At 38.6% G+C, this 14342-nt stretch overlaps 1 protein-coding gene across 4 annotated transcripts in view; it reads left to right on the top strand.

Annotated features, from left to right (window-relative positions):
- LOC108876541 (neural cell adhesion molecule L1-like protein) overlaps positions 1 to 14342 on the top strand; it is a 48356-nt gene that overhangs the window by 15918 nt on the left and 18096 nt on the right. For all 4 annotated transcript variants that reach the window (XM_051071172.1, XM_018666139.2, XM_051071173.1 and 1 more), the window contains 16 exons: positions 2065 to 2230; positions 2823 to 2931; positions 3071 to 3258; positions 3398 to 3520; positions 5963 to 6133; positions 6511 to 6549; positions 6745 to 6850; positions 6964 to 7145; positions 7280 to 7414; positions 8140 to 8280; positions 9350 to 9461; positions 10401 to 10567; positions 11260 to 11425; positions 11962 to 12101; positions 12245 to 12349; positions 14101 to 14298. In XM_051071172.1, the coding sequence (XP_050927129.1) occupies positions 2149 to 2230; positions 2823 to 2931; positions 3071 to 3258; positions 3398 to 3520; positions 5963 to 6133; positions 6511 to 6549; positions 6745 to 6850; positions 6964 to 7145; positions 7280 to 7414; positions 8140 to 8280; positions 9350 to 9461; positions 10401 to 10567; positions 11260 to 11425; positions 11962 to 12101; positions 12245 to 12349; positions 14101 to 14298 (2164 nt within the window). In that variant the 5' untranslated portion in view covers positions 2065 to 2148. The remainder of the gene's footprint in view (positions 1 to 2064; positions 2231 to 2822; positions 2932 to 3070; positions 3259 to 3397; positions 3521 to 5962; positions 6134 to 6510; positions 6550 to 6744; positions 6851 to 6963; positions 7146 to 7279; positions 7415 to 8139; positions 8281 to 9349; positions 9462 to 10400; positions 10568 to 11259; positions 11426 to 11961; positions 12102 to 12244; positions 12350 to 14100; positions 14299 to 14342) is intronic.

The following is a 14342-nucleotide window of genomic DNA, read 5'->3' as shown; positions in this document are numbered from 1 at the left end:
GTTTGAGCTTAAAGACAGGGAGGGGGTTATTGTATACAGTGTGTGTTGGCAAGGATTAGTTGTGTAGTAGTCACACTCTTCGTGCCCTGGCTTAGGAAACACAATCCCTGCAGATTTGTGGCTATGATCTGCCATGTGTTCAGGTAATAGATCCCTTGGCTCCCAAAACAAACACTTTGTTATCTGTTTACACAGGGACTCCACCCCATTTTACGCTCTAAGGATCTTTTAAACAGACTGTGTCAGCTTTGTTTGAGTTCTCATTAAAGTGGCAGGTTCACAGCTCTCCACGTGCGTATGCAGCCTAGTAATTTGCCTAACCCACAGTTTCTTTGAGTGTTCACTGGGCAGTGGATTTGCTGCACATGAATGAAAGTCGCCTGTTCACTCGTTGTTGCTGTGTTGTCAGGATCAACACAAATCTGGATGAAAGGTCCCACTTCTCGTGTCACTGGAGGAGTGTGGGCCCCCCACCTGTCAAGGACACTGCTGATCTGATGAGGTTTTCTGTCCATGATTTAAATCACAACACTTTCAATAAAGTTTGTACTTACGCCTGTGTTATAGTGCTGCTGGTGGTCTCTAATGCAAAACTGTATCTGTGGGCAGGCGTGCACGTGTGTTGTGTGTGTGTGTGTGTGTGTGTGTGTGTGTGTGTGTGTGTGTGTGTGCCTCTCTATACAATAGCGCCAGACTAGGAATGAGAGAGGCTTACAGCTTTATTACAACATGAAAATGTATGTTTACACTGGAACAAACATCTAACCAGCTTTGTGTACCATTCAGCCCTATTCACAAAGAGTCCTTATTGCAAATAATACTTGAACAGAGTCACTCAATTTGTTTAATTGATTCTTAAGTCAAGCAGCTTAATCCTGAATCTAGTCTACTACAATTATCACATTAACCTTTCTCACTAAGAAGAGACAACACATGCAGCCTGTTGTCCTTAGAAGAACCCTGAGTAGCACTCAGCCATTGTTAAGCAGCGTACTGTATGACTGCTGGAGCTCCCTGCCTTCATTCTTGTGATAGAAGGATTAGCTGGAGGGTGAACCCATTTGGCATTGCCAGTGCTGCCGCCACAGTCTCAGCACTGTGAGAACTAAGCCGTGAAATACTGACGGGCTTAGACCAATTTATATTCTGCCATCTTGGATCTAGCGATCGTAGCAAACAGCGGCTTAGCCTTTGTGCCAGTCGGGTTTACTGTAAGCATGCCATGCGATGCCACCACCAGGGCATTACAGTTCAAAGGGTAATCTTCAGACAAGTGCTCTGCTGTGCTGTGCTATGACATCAGAACAATAAGGGACAACTGATGTTAAACGGCTGACATCCTCAGCATTAAGTTTGCATTAAGTTAAGCACAGGTTCTTTTAAGGAGCTTTATTACAGAGCTTTAACTTTTCCTCTATTTTATTCAAGGAAAATCAAATATATTTAATGTGCAAATTTCTGAAATTTAATTTTCTAATTAAAGTCAAAATTATGAATTTTAAATATTTATTTTGAAGTTATTTATTCCTTTGCTGAAATTTTCCACTACTCCTTTGTGTCAGTTCTGCCTTGAAATTCAAAGCCTTTAAATTCGTTTAGTAAATGCCCTTTAGGTAATCTACATTTACTTGCAAAACATCATGAAGAACATTATTTTTGCTCTGAGGCACAGCATTTTTGAATTGCATTGCATTGCATTTTATTAAAACAGAACAGAAGAGCTCTTGCATGTATTTTAATTGGGATTTTCATAGAAAAAGTGGATTTGATGGATTTTTATGTTGCCAGATCTTATTTATGGATTTGCCCTCTGGTTGTCTTTAGTTTCACTCGGCATTCAGCCACACTGTATCACACTGAATGTTTTCAACATTGCTACCTTTCGTGTGAGACATTTTCAGCCCACTTAGAGCAAAGAAACTCTCCCTCTGGGATGTTCACTCAGCCCTGCATTTCTGTGATTAGAACAGATGCCCGTAATACCCTTATCTGACCACTTGAAGAGCCAAGTTGAGTTATTGAACCTGTGACTTATGTTTTTTGATCTTATTCTGACTCTTCCAGGTCCTCTGTGCTTTACACATTCCAAGTGACACCAGCTGATCAACACGTTTTCTGTCTCCCGTCTCCTGTAACCACTGGAGGGTAATGAGGTTGGCAGGGAGCCTGCACCTTGCTCTGCTCTTGGCCTTGACCTCCAGAGCGTCAGGCCTCAATATCCCTCTGGAAGGTAGGAGTGCCATGATACTTAGGGCTTACTTAATCACTACCTCTCCAATAAATGTGAAGGGTTGATTTACAAGGTTTGATTGACATGGAAGGAAAAATGTATTTTATTTGCAAATTTAACTTGCTCATTATGTAAATCTTTATTTTCCTCTCTCTCTTTGTTCTGAGTAACAAAACATTTGTTAAAAACGTGTGTTCATATTTTTAGCTGTCCATCCTGCTTGAGTATAAATGTTAGAAGCTTTTAAAATAATGACTAACAAATAACAACTTAAAGTAAATTGTTTAAGTCACAAGCATTGCAGCAGAGGTTTCTTTGTTTAGGGTAAGAGTGTTTTGCAATCAAGCTCTGGTGTGCTATTTTAGTTCACTGTCTAGCCAAGGCACCTTATTTGTACAGATTATGCAGCATTGTTGGTATGCAACTTTATCAAGTTGTTGACCTCTCTTTCTCATACAGGGTAGTAGAAAAGAACTAGAAACAAACGAGGAAAAGCACAAGTTGTAGTTTGTATTTTTTCAGTGTGATTTTGTAACATTTAACATCTCTGTGATCATGTGTGATTTTATGTGTATGTTTCTTCATATCATAGTGGAGCAGCCCCCAACAATAGTAACTCAGACATCAGGTCCCATCATTGCCCTTCCTTTTGACAATGTTGTCACTATTCGGTGTGAAGCCAAGGGCAATCCGCCACCAGAGTGAGTGACATCAACATGATCACTGCCACAGTTTAAAACTGATAAGACAAAACATTATAGCTTTCATCACTTGTACAAAACATTGTTCACTGATCAGAGATTTCCTGAAGGAAACTTGCTGTATGTTTTGCTTCAACAGGTACAGATGGACAAAAGATGGCCAAGACTTTATCCCACCCCACATCACAACAAACAAGAGAGACCTCACAGGTGGCACATTTGTGCTTCACAGTAAGAATCTAATCCAATTCCAGGGTAAATACAGATGCTACGCCTCTAACAAGCTGGGAACTGCCATAACAGAGGAGATTGAACTGAGTGTTCCCAGTAAGTAACCTTTATATATATGAGAAGCTTGTCTGTTACATAAAGTTGCTGATTAATGCTTGTCAGACTGTAAGTTTTCCTGATAATGTTTTATTTTTGTTTGTCTGTGTTTTTTTTTTTGTTTTTTTGTTTTTGTTAGGTGTCCCTAAATTTCCAAAGGAGGAAATTAATCCACTTGTTGTTAAGGAGGGAGAGCCAGTTGTCCTGAAATGTAACCCTCCAGCGGGCGTGCCCCCACGTCAGATTTACTGGATGTCTATTGGTAAGTCAAGAAGCAGCTGTTTATGCTTGTAATTTAAAGGGTGGATATGCCTGTCTGTTAGTTGGGGATATGAATGGGGATGACAGGCAATACTTTTGGAAAGATTCTCCTCAAAGACACTCATGGTCTTGTACAATCTGCAGGAAGCAGGAGTTCAAATCCTGGCTTCTTTCACTTCTCTGCATACCTGGTTAATCACAACAAGAAATCTGACTGTTTACATTTTTTGATATATCTTTCGAATGCAGGATAGAGTGTTTGACATGCTGTGTGCTAATCAGTAGCAAGTACTTTGTTTGGAGCCTACTGATGCCTTCACTGCTAATAAGGGATCATGTCCTTGTCATTGCACTAGTACTGTGCAGGGTTTGAGGGACAGTGTGGATAACATGGAGGTTTTGGAACAATTAAGTCGGAAAACAAAGAACGACTAGTATTTTTCAAATTTTTGTTTTAAGTTAACACAAAACCAGTTATGGGCTTAAAAACCATCTGTTTCATCGTACATTCAATTATTTTTATTTTGTCCTGGAAGTCACCCAATGAACGATAGCACAAGATCCCTGTAAGCTAGCACAGTCCTTTTCTGTGCTACCCAGCCAAGGTTAATAAAGCCAGCCTTAGCTAATTATGTTTTTGGGCAGTAAAGTAAAGGACAACGGAAACATGAAGATATGGGCTCTTAGCAGGGTGTTTCTTGCTCATCTATTTTCATCTTAGATGGGTGAAGATAGCTAGCTAAGCACCATGTGCTTTGGAAGAGGCATGAGACTGTCATCATCTACTGGCCTTCGGTGAACAGTTAAAGGTACTCTGTGTAGCATTCAGAAAAACCTAGTTATAAATGACATCAGTGGGCATTAGGTTAACTGCAGTCAGCATCCTGTTGCTCGTGGTTGCACTCATGCTTGCACTCTATAGGTAGCTGTAAGCGCGCATCCTGGAAATTGGCCAAAACAGTGAGGTGACATACTTGAGATTGAACATGACTGGCATCACGTTGATAGATGACATTAAGTAAATCATGCCCGTGCCAACCACTGACACTGAGATCCCGACATCAGTATTTTACTTTTTTAAAGTGTGTATAATAAAAGTTATGAAATAATTAACTAAAAATATTTCACTAAAAATACTCAGCATGTGGCTCTTTGCTCTCATAGTTTGATTATAAACTATATGTGAGTTATAGTTTTTTGTGCTGGGAGCTAGTCGTTTGTTGACATTAGCCGACTCCATTTTGAAGCTAACGTTAGCTAGTGTTGCATACTGTTGGTGCTGTAGGGGAGTGGAAGAGAGGCACTAAGGCAAGGTTCTCCAGAGCAAGCATTAATGTCACATTCTTTAGATGCAAATTCATACTGGGGGTTTTACATAGAAATCAATCCACAGGCTGTTATAGAGAACCAAGAAAATCGAGGAAGGTCAAATTTTTAAATTTATCTTATAATGTGCTCATACATTGGTGATAAAAGATTTATACATGTTAATTGCTTCACATTCTTATAAATACTACCTTTAAGGAATTGTATGCACTTGAGGCCCACAAGCTTACCTCACAGCAGATTCCTTTTTCCCACCACTGCCAAAGGAAATGATTTACCGTGCAAAAGGTCACCTTGGTTTTGTCTGAAGTGCTTTGTCAACAGGGGTTGAGTCTTCTGTCCAACCCCTTGGGAGGTTCTCATCCGCCTCCAATAAACCTGACTGATATCAGAGAGAAAAAAAATATAAGAGGTTGCACACAGGCGTGGGACAGAATGAATGAAAACACTTCTTCAATTCTTGCTTTAGATTTAGTTTAGTTTCATACATTTATATTTTGAGGGATTGTCACTAATTGATGCATCAAACATCATAAAATAAACTTTAATATGTCTGGTAGCTTGTTAACATACATCAAAGAAAACAGTAATGTCCATGTGCATGTCTTCATATTCTCTTTGTAATAGTGACCCATCTTTCCCTGAGGTGCCACGTGACATAAATCAGAACCAAATCAGTTTTTTTAGTGAGGTTGCTTTGAACATCGACATAACAACCAATGTCTTAAGGCTATGTCTTAAATGAAGCTGCTAAATACTGTGAATGAATGAACAAAGAGTGGCACAGAGCGTCACTGACCTGTAACTTTAATAACATCTCTATGTAAACCAAATATGCTGTCACAGTGCACTTATGAGTTGACCAGCTCTATACAAGGAAACTCTTTAGGGCATTTCCATTACTGTCTACTGTAGGTCACATGATGACTTAGGTCTCGTATGAAGAGGTTGTTGAAATATTTTTTACCTTTGTCCCTCTAATGCACCCAATGAATATATTTGAAAATGTATGCAAAAGTCCAATTTGTGTTTTCTTACTAGTCATAACTGATAACATGGGTCGACATCAGATACAGACTTTGTTGCATATTATTGATACAAATATGTTCTTTTCCAGGTCTCCAGCACATTGAGCAGGATGAGAGGGTTTCCATGGGCACTGATGGCAACCTGTACTTCTCTAATGCCTTACAGAAAGACAATCGTCCTGATTACTGTTGCTATGCTGCCTTCTCCAAAATACGCACCATCGTCCAGAAAACCGCCATGGCTGTCGTGGTCAAGAGCTGTAAGTTTGAAAAATAATGTGTGGCCTTAACCAAATTACAGCCAACTGTACAACTAAAGCTCAATTATCAAGCATGGCATCAGTAACAGAGAAGTAAATGTGACACATATCTTAAAATCCAATCAAATGATACAAATCGGTACATTCCATTTTAGCTTTTTCAAGTGTAAAAAGCGGATATTTGCATGTTTTTACAGGTATTTTTATTGGTATATTTAAGATATTTCTCTACTGCATACCAAGACTTGCCTTGGCATGTTTATGCTCCCAGAAACTCTTGTTATGACACTGGATTGAGGAATTCTTGTTGGCGAAGACAAAGCATTGCCCCCATTATTACCAGTATTGTTCTCACAGCATTTTGTTTTTTGTTCCAGTGAAACCTGATAATGAATCTGCCAACAGCAGTGATGCCAGTGAGTGATTTTCCCACTTCAATCCCTTCAGAATAAAAATCTAAACAATCTTCATATTATGTGGACAGAGAGTTAGTTTGCATGTTGCCAAAAGCTAAAAGACTGACTATAAGCTTGTGTGTAGTTTTAAGGACCATTGATAAAAATATACATTTGAGTGATGAGGACTACTCTTTATGTTCAATGTACCTGAAGGCCCCCCAGTGAGAATACCTGGCCTGCTGCTGCCCTCTGGTGTTCAGACAGAGAAGGTGCTGTTGAAGGGAGAGGAACTGCAACTCGAGTGTATACCAGAGGGATTGTATGTGTATATACTCTATCATCACTACTACAACCACATAATCACTATATGTTGTCCATTATCATATTAATCTGCCATTACAGCTCATAACATGTCATTGTTTCATGTTGTAGCCCCACTCCGACAGTGAAATGGATGAAACTGGGAGACAAGCTGCCTACAAGGACAAAATTTCTTAGCTTTGGAAAGCTCCTGACCATCTCTGCTGTAGAAGAGCGTGATCAGGGGAAATACAAGTGTATAGCTGAAAACTCTGCTGGAGAAGTTGACCACTACTTTGATGTAATAGTGGAAGGTATGTCAACATCGGGGGCTAATTATGTATGTATTTGTGGGTGCATTTGTTTTTGCTCCAGAGGGTAAGCTGTTGACACAGGCATGGCAGTTGTTTTGACTCAGACCAACACAACTCTCCTTAACGTCTCCCAGAGCCGCCAAAGTGGCGGACAGAGCCTCCTCAAAGCCAGCTCACTGTGACCGGCTCCGATGTTCACATCAAGTGCTCGGTCGGTGGAAAACCACCGCCAGACATAACGTGGAGGAGGAATGGAGAATTTTTGCGAGGTGAGTGGGAATAATTCTAGCTGTGGTTTCATGCATCTTTTGCCTCTGGGCAGGAGAGGACAGTGCAATGAGCAACTACAACAAACTTCAAGGACACACACTTGAGTCTTAATCGACAAGCAGCTGTTGTGCTACATGTTCTTCAAAACTCACAAGACAGACTTGACAAGGAACGATTTGCATTATTTCAGGGTTTGAAATGCAAGGTACACTGAACTAAAGCATACACCGATACTGTTAAAAATAATAATAGTATTAACTGCATGTAAGTAACATTTATTTTATTTATCAATTGATCAGATGATTGTGTTTTATAATTGTCAATTAATTTTATTTGTAAAATGTCAGAAAATACTGAAAATGTCCATAAGAATTTCCTAAAGCCCACAGTAGTGTCCTCAGATGTCTTGTTATCACCAACCAGCAGATCAATATTCAATTTACAATTTTCTAAAGTGGAGAAATGCATCGTCACATTTAGAAAGCTTGAACCAGAGAATGAATGAGTAATTTTTCAAATATATTATTAATCGATTTTCAAAATAGTTGCTGAGTTTCTGCCAGTCATCTTGATTGATTAATCAGCTACTCCTTGCAGCTCAAAGTTTTATCATATTTATTAGAAGTTTCAACTGACGTCAACATTAGCCTTGAAACATGTTCGGCCCTGCTTTAGTATAGTCATTGTGGAGTGATGTTGTTTTATGTCTGTGTGTCGCTGTCAGATGACCCAGAGGGTAACCTGCGAGTGTTCGATGACACTGTGGTGCTCCATAATGCCAGACCAGAGGACAGTGCTGTCTACCAGTGTGAGGCCTCCAACAGTCATGGCAGCGTTCTGGCCAACGTTAATATAATGATCATGAGTGAGTATTACAACAAGACTCAAAGCCCTCACGCATGGCGCATGAGGACATAGTTTCTTTCATACAAACATCTGATCCCAAACATCCCCATCATCATCCTGGAAGCATTTGCCTACAGGGTGATTAACCATGACAGATAAGGCCTGGGCAGCAACAGCCTTTACGTCTCTTATTATTTGGCTAACTACAGTAGAGGCTGGTCTTCTGATACTATAAATAAAAAGAAATCACCCACATCTGTAACTTCTGCAGCTGTATCCCATCTGTCTCGCGGTTCTACAACTTGAGATGCAGCACTGCATGTTGTTTTAAGCTGTTACTGACTCATGATTGTCCTGTTAGCATGAATGAGGAGTGGCTGCTGTCTGACCAGACCTATTAATTATTTCTTAGTCAAGAAATTATAAGTAGTTGAAAAATTGTGTGGCAAATGACTATAGACAATGCAACAGTCAAGATAGTTTAACTCACTTATTAAACACTTAACACTCTTGATTAATTGATTCTTTATTTGCTCTTGAAGTGTCATATGTAAATAGTTTTGTTTTGTCTGTATTTACTCTCATTAATAAAATGATCAGTTGGTTATCAAAGGTGTTACTTATTCATTATCGGTCAAATGATTACATTACTAATTGTTTCAGCTCTACAGCCATGTTTTACCCAGCCATGGCCTCTTACTAACTGAAATAATAAAATAATATATTAATATTGAATAAACATTGATACTAGACTGTTTTTACAGAAGCATACAGTTTCTAGACATATGGGGTGAACCACACGACATACAGTTGAGCAGGTATATGCTCGTAGGTTTTTAGTAATATGCACCAACATGAATATTAGTGTAGTTTAGAATGAGGTCTTCTTAGTTCAGCATCTCAGCTCTCTCAGATTTTATAACCCTTCAAGTGTTATGAGAAGTTGTGATGCTTGTGCCTGCGTATGAATTATATCAGTATAATCAGTCATCTGCTTTTCTGCCTCCATTTCCTGTGAAAAAAATTCTCATGGGCAATAACTTGACATTTAAGCAGCTGTAATCTCTCCTCTCTCCATTTACCTTTAGATATGCCTCCTCTGATATTGACAAGGGACTACCAAGAGTACGCTGTAATACTAGGAGGGGATATCGTCATGAACTGCAGTGTTTTTGGCTCTCCACCACCTAATATCTTATGGTAAGTCATTGCCAGTAAAATCAGCAAATAGTCTTGATGACATCTGTCAGTGAGAAGCTTCACAAAGTAAGAACCTCACACCTTCATTCAGCGTGATGTGTTATCCTCAGATAACTGAGGTTTTCTCCATGCACTTACATCACTGCACCAGTGTGTGCAGTTTGCAGGTGTCTGTGCTGTAGCCCAAAAGAATGAACCAGAGTGCATGCAGTATCACCGCAGTGAGTCATGCTATTAATTCCACACTGCTTCAGGTGTCTGCATGAAATAGTCTGATGCTGACACTTACGTCTGTTTAATGAGATAATCCTCCTCCGCTCCTTGAAATTGGTCTAATTAAATCCTGTTAACTACCCCTGTGTCTCTGCCACAGTCCCACAATGGGGAAACAGGATCTCAGACAATCCATGATAAAACATTTTTAACCTTACAAAACCCCTCAGAATATTAGGATAGCACTTCTGATTTTATTAGATGATGCTTCACTTCAATCTAATCAATAAGCCTAAACTTGTTTTGCTTAGAATATTCTTTAACCTAAACCTGCCCAAGAAGCTTTACTTTCAAAATTGAGAGAGCAATCAACTAAAATTCAGAGAAAATTTATATATATATATATATATATATGTGTATATAATTTATATATTAATAAATTATATACAATAAAACTGAGCATTATTCACTGTATGGAAGTGAAATGGCTGAAATGAAATTTAAATAAAATTTGACCCAAACCAAATACTTTTAAAACAGAGATGTCAGGCTGAAATAGAATTTATTTTTATTACACATTAATCAACAGTTCTGTAAATGTGCCAGCGTTAGCCATCTGGCTAATTTTCAACTATAGTTCTTTGGCAAGATGTTTCAAGAACCATCAACACAATTTGCACTTGGGCTGTTGGATAACTTTAAAGGTGTGAAAACTTTTTCCCCTAGGGCCAAAAATGATACTCTCAAACCAATTGAGGGAGACCGATTTTTTCCTTTCCACAACGGATCCTTGCAAATCATCAGTGCAAAGAAAGATGACAGTGGGAATTATATGTGTGCTGCCTCTAACATGGAGGGGAAGTCAACTGTCACTGCTGTGCTGGATGTGAAAGGTATTTCAGCAAAATGATTACTGCTTTGTTTGAGCAAGAGCAGCACTAGTCACTGAATACAATTGTGCATTAAATGGCCAGTTCACCTAGATATTTCAAGCTGTGTGACTAGAGTAGGCACAGGCAAAATGTTTTTTGCCATGCAGATGAACAATACATACACAACATATGTGGCTTTACATGAAACCTGCAAGTTTAAGATGCAGAAGGTAGAAGGCCTTTTATTTCTTTCTAACATGCTCTGCTATGATGAATTAAGTAGTTAAAACTAGGTGGTCTGTCTCTATTAGGTTCTTTGAAACATGCTTGTGCTGAAAAGCCAATAAATATCTTCACATTTTGACTTTCAAGTCATCTTTTAATGTTGTTATAAAAAGATAAATAATAATGTGATGGAACATATTTACAAATATATTTTTCATGAGAATTTCATAAATGCAAATTACCATGGAAATTTATTGAGAAATATCAAGTCTTTTCCAGTTTGACTAGTCATTTCACTCATCAGAGGCAGTTACTGTAAGAAAGACTCATTTATAAAGCAAATAATTTGGAACAACTTCAAACCTTTCTATCTTTTTAGCAGGATGCAGGAATTATGAATGATTATTTCTCTGGTTCAAGACAAATATCATGGTATCTATTTAATGTACTATCTGTGATTTTGTCCATTGCATTGTCATTATCTTTAGACCCTACGAAAATCGTAAATCCACCTCAGGACATGCAGATTGTCAGTGGAACCACAGCCCAGTTGATGTGCCAGGCAGAGCATGATGAAAGCCTGAAGAGCACCTTTGAGGTGGTGTGGAGAAAGGACGGGGAAGAGATCCCACTTTCCTCTAAAGAAAATTCCAGGTACGACTGCAGTTTGATCAGTGTGTACATTAGTTTTCAGGTATTTCTGTGTTTACAGCTTTGGCTTTGTTCAGTGGCTTTGCCTACATGCTAGTGCTAAGCAAGAAAAAAAGTGATTGGTTACCTATGCCAGGGACATTATATTTATGTTGATCTGGTTATTAGCTAGTTCATCAGCAGAATATCTAAAAATGTTCCAGTTTCAAAGACAGTTATTGCAAAGTTAGCCTATGACCCAAGGAACAAAACTGATTTATTTTTTTGTGCATTTCTGCTAATTTTTCATGAACTACTGCACCTATTTGAATGACACTATGAATCATAAACCTCAATTTCCTATCACTGTGCATTTTAATACAGATCCACATTTAATTGTAGGTGAAAAAAAAATGGAAATTTTCTGTCATTAAAAATGTCAATATTTGCTCTGCACCAGGGGATGCATAATGCATAATACTCTCTAAATTACTCATTCATATGTTAATAATAACTTTTGTAATCATATGTTATTATTCATTTCTGTATCCTCATGAAAGTGTTCAGAAGTTCAGATACTTTGTGGATGATGGCATGCTGCAGATCATGAGTGTGAACCTGAGTGATCAAGGGATATACACATGCATTGCTAGAACCAGTCTAGATGAGGACAATGCCACTGCGCTACTAACAGTATTGGGTAAGACAATTTGTGAATGATGTATAGTTAAATCATTTCATATTGATTACACAATTTTGGAAATGATTTACCCCATTTAAATGTTATTGAATCGACAGTTATTACTGAGCATCTAATGTTGCTGTTTGCATTTTGTCTTGCAGATGTTCCTGATGCTCCAAGGAATTTACATATATCTGAAATTAAGAGTCCGAGGAATATCAGCCTGTCTTGGATACCTGGAAACGATCACAACAGCTCTATAACAGGTGGAGGTCAATGTAGAGGAAGTAGCAAATCCTCTGTAAATTTTGAGTGGGGTTGAGGTACTAAATAAAGCAACAGAGATTAGCTGCTTGTATACTGTGTACAGCTGTGACCATCAGGTGTTACACTTCAGTTTACAGCCCACATAGTGATGTAATTACTGTGTAATTATGGTGCAATTACAAAATAATTAATGAAACTATAGAGGAACAAAACTGTGTGTGAGTATTTAGAATTTATGAGGTAATTTTGTTTAGTTATGGTGTACAGGCTTGTGTCAACTGTAGCCACCCTTAAGACACACCCTGCTAAGAGAATAGAATAGATTCTAATTTCATTGCCCAACCAAAGGTGGAATTTTTTCTGTAGCCTAATGGTACAATGTTATTATATTGATATTAACACACACCAGAAACATGGGACTCAGCCAGTTTCAACTGATTTTATTCACTGCTGACTGCTGTGTGGATAATAGATCTCCTCACAGCAGTTGTTAAACTGTGTCACCTAAAGCCTGAAGAACTGCTCTTTGATGCAAGTTCTAATTTAGCTACTGTACACCACTAAATATCATGTCTGCTCTTTTGTGAAAAGGGTTGTTAACTGATTTTGCTGCTGTGATCACTGCTGAGTGCTAAAGCACTACCGTTTTGTTAAAAAGTGATGGCTGCAAATAGCAAAATGCTGAGGGTGCTGGCAGGGAAGCTTGTCTCTCGTTTATGCTTCAAAAAGGGACTCATTTATTTTTGGAACTTTTGGAATCAATTGATAAATGCGTCCCCTTGTAGGCTTGTTATCTATGATCAGAATTTAGAACAGACATGTTTGAAAATCATTTGTGAGATGAAAAGGTGTAGTAATTTTAGTTTGTTTAATTAAACATCTTGGAGCAAGAAACATCAGTTGCGAGGCCAGCTCTTTTCTCTTTTTTGATATCTGCAGGCCACACAGTTTGGCGCAGCACCAAGTGGATGTGTGCAGAAATGTTCGTTTAATGTAATTAATTTGCCATGGAAACTTGTCAAAAGCTATGGCTGTCTCTGAAATAACTCAGTTGCTTACTCATTTATTATTCCTTACATGATAAACAGTTGGGTACTCTGCAGCAAGTAGTTAATTGGGATTTTGGAGACTTGTGAAGCATCATCATTTTCGACACACTTACAGGTGTAGTGTTGCATAACTAATTTACACATCTGTCATTTCAGGAGTCAAAATGAAGCTGTTGTGTGATTTTGGCAAAAACGTGTTTTTTGAAAAATACTTTATTATGTATTTATGTAGTATTTTGAGGGTAATAAAATAACATTTAGAGAAGATTTCAGGAGGTGAACAGAGTGCAAGATAAGTGTTGAAGTTTTGGGAGATTCACCTTTTTTACAAGCAGGGGGGAAACAGCTAGCCTCACTTTCTCCAGACTTTGAAAAAACACCCACCAGCACCTCTAAGGCTCATTAAGTGTCTTCCTGTCCTTATACTAAGCTAAGCCAATTGCCTCCTGGCTTCAGCTTTGCGCTTAACTCACAGATGTGACAGTAGTATTGATTTTCTCATCTGTTTATCATATATATTGAAATACAGGAATTTTCCTTTATTAGTCTAGTGAAAGTGTTAAACCTGTACTGTGGATGAGGAATGACTGAAAGTGAAACAAATAAAATGAGTCTGATGCCTTCTTTCTCAGTGGGCTGTGATTAGCAGTTGTATAGTGATGACTGAAAGTGTATGTATCCTCTCTCTTTCATGAGCACAGAATTTATAGTGGAGTATGGGGAGAACAAATGGCATTCTGGCAGGTGGACGGAGCTACAGAAAGTCCCTGGTAACCAGGCAACAGCCGAGCTGGCACTATATGGACACCTTAACTACCAGTTCAGAGTGTATGCTGTTAATGCCGTTGGACCTGGACCACCTAGTGAGCCCACAGAGACATACAAAACACCCCCTGCCGGTAGGACACGCTCTCTTTAATTAACATTTTCTGGCAATTGTGAA

Source organism: Lates calcarifer, linkage group LG6 (genome assembly GCF_001640805.2).
Source record: "Lates calcarifer isolate ASB-BC8 linkage group LG6, TLL_Latcal_v3, whole genome shotgun sequence".
Lineage (NCBI taxonomy): Eukaryota > Metazoa > Chordata > Actinopteri > Centropomidae > Lates > Lates calcarifer.
This window is presented reverse-complemented; position numbering and strand designations above follow the sequence as displayed.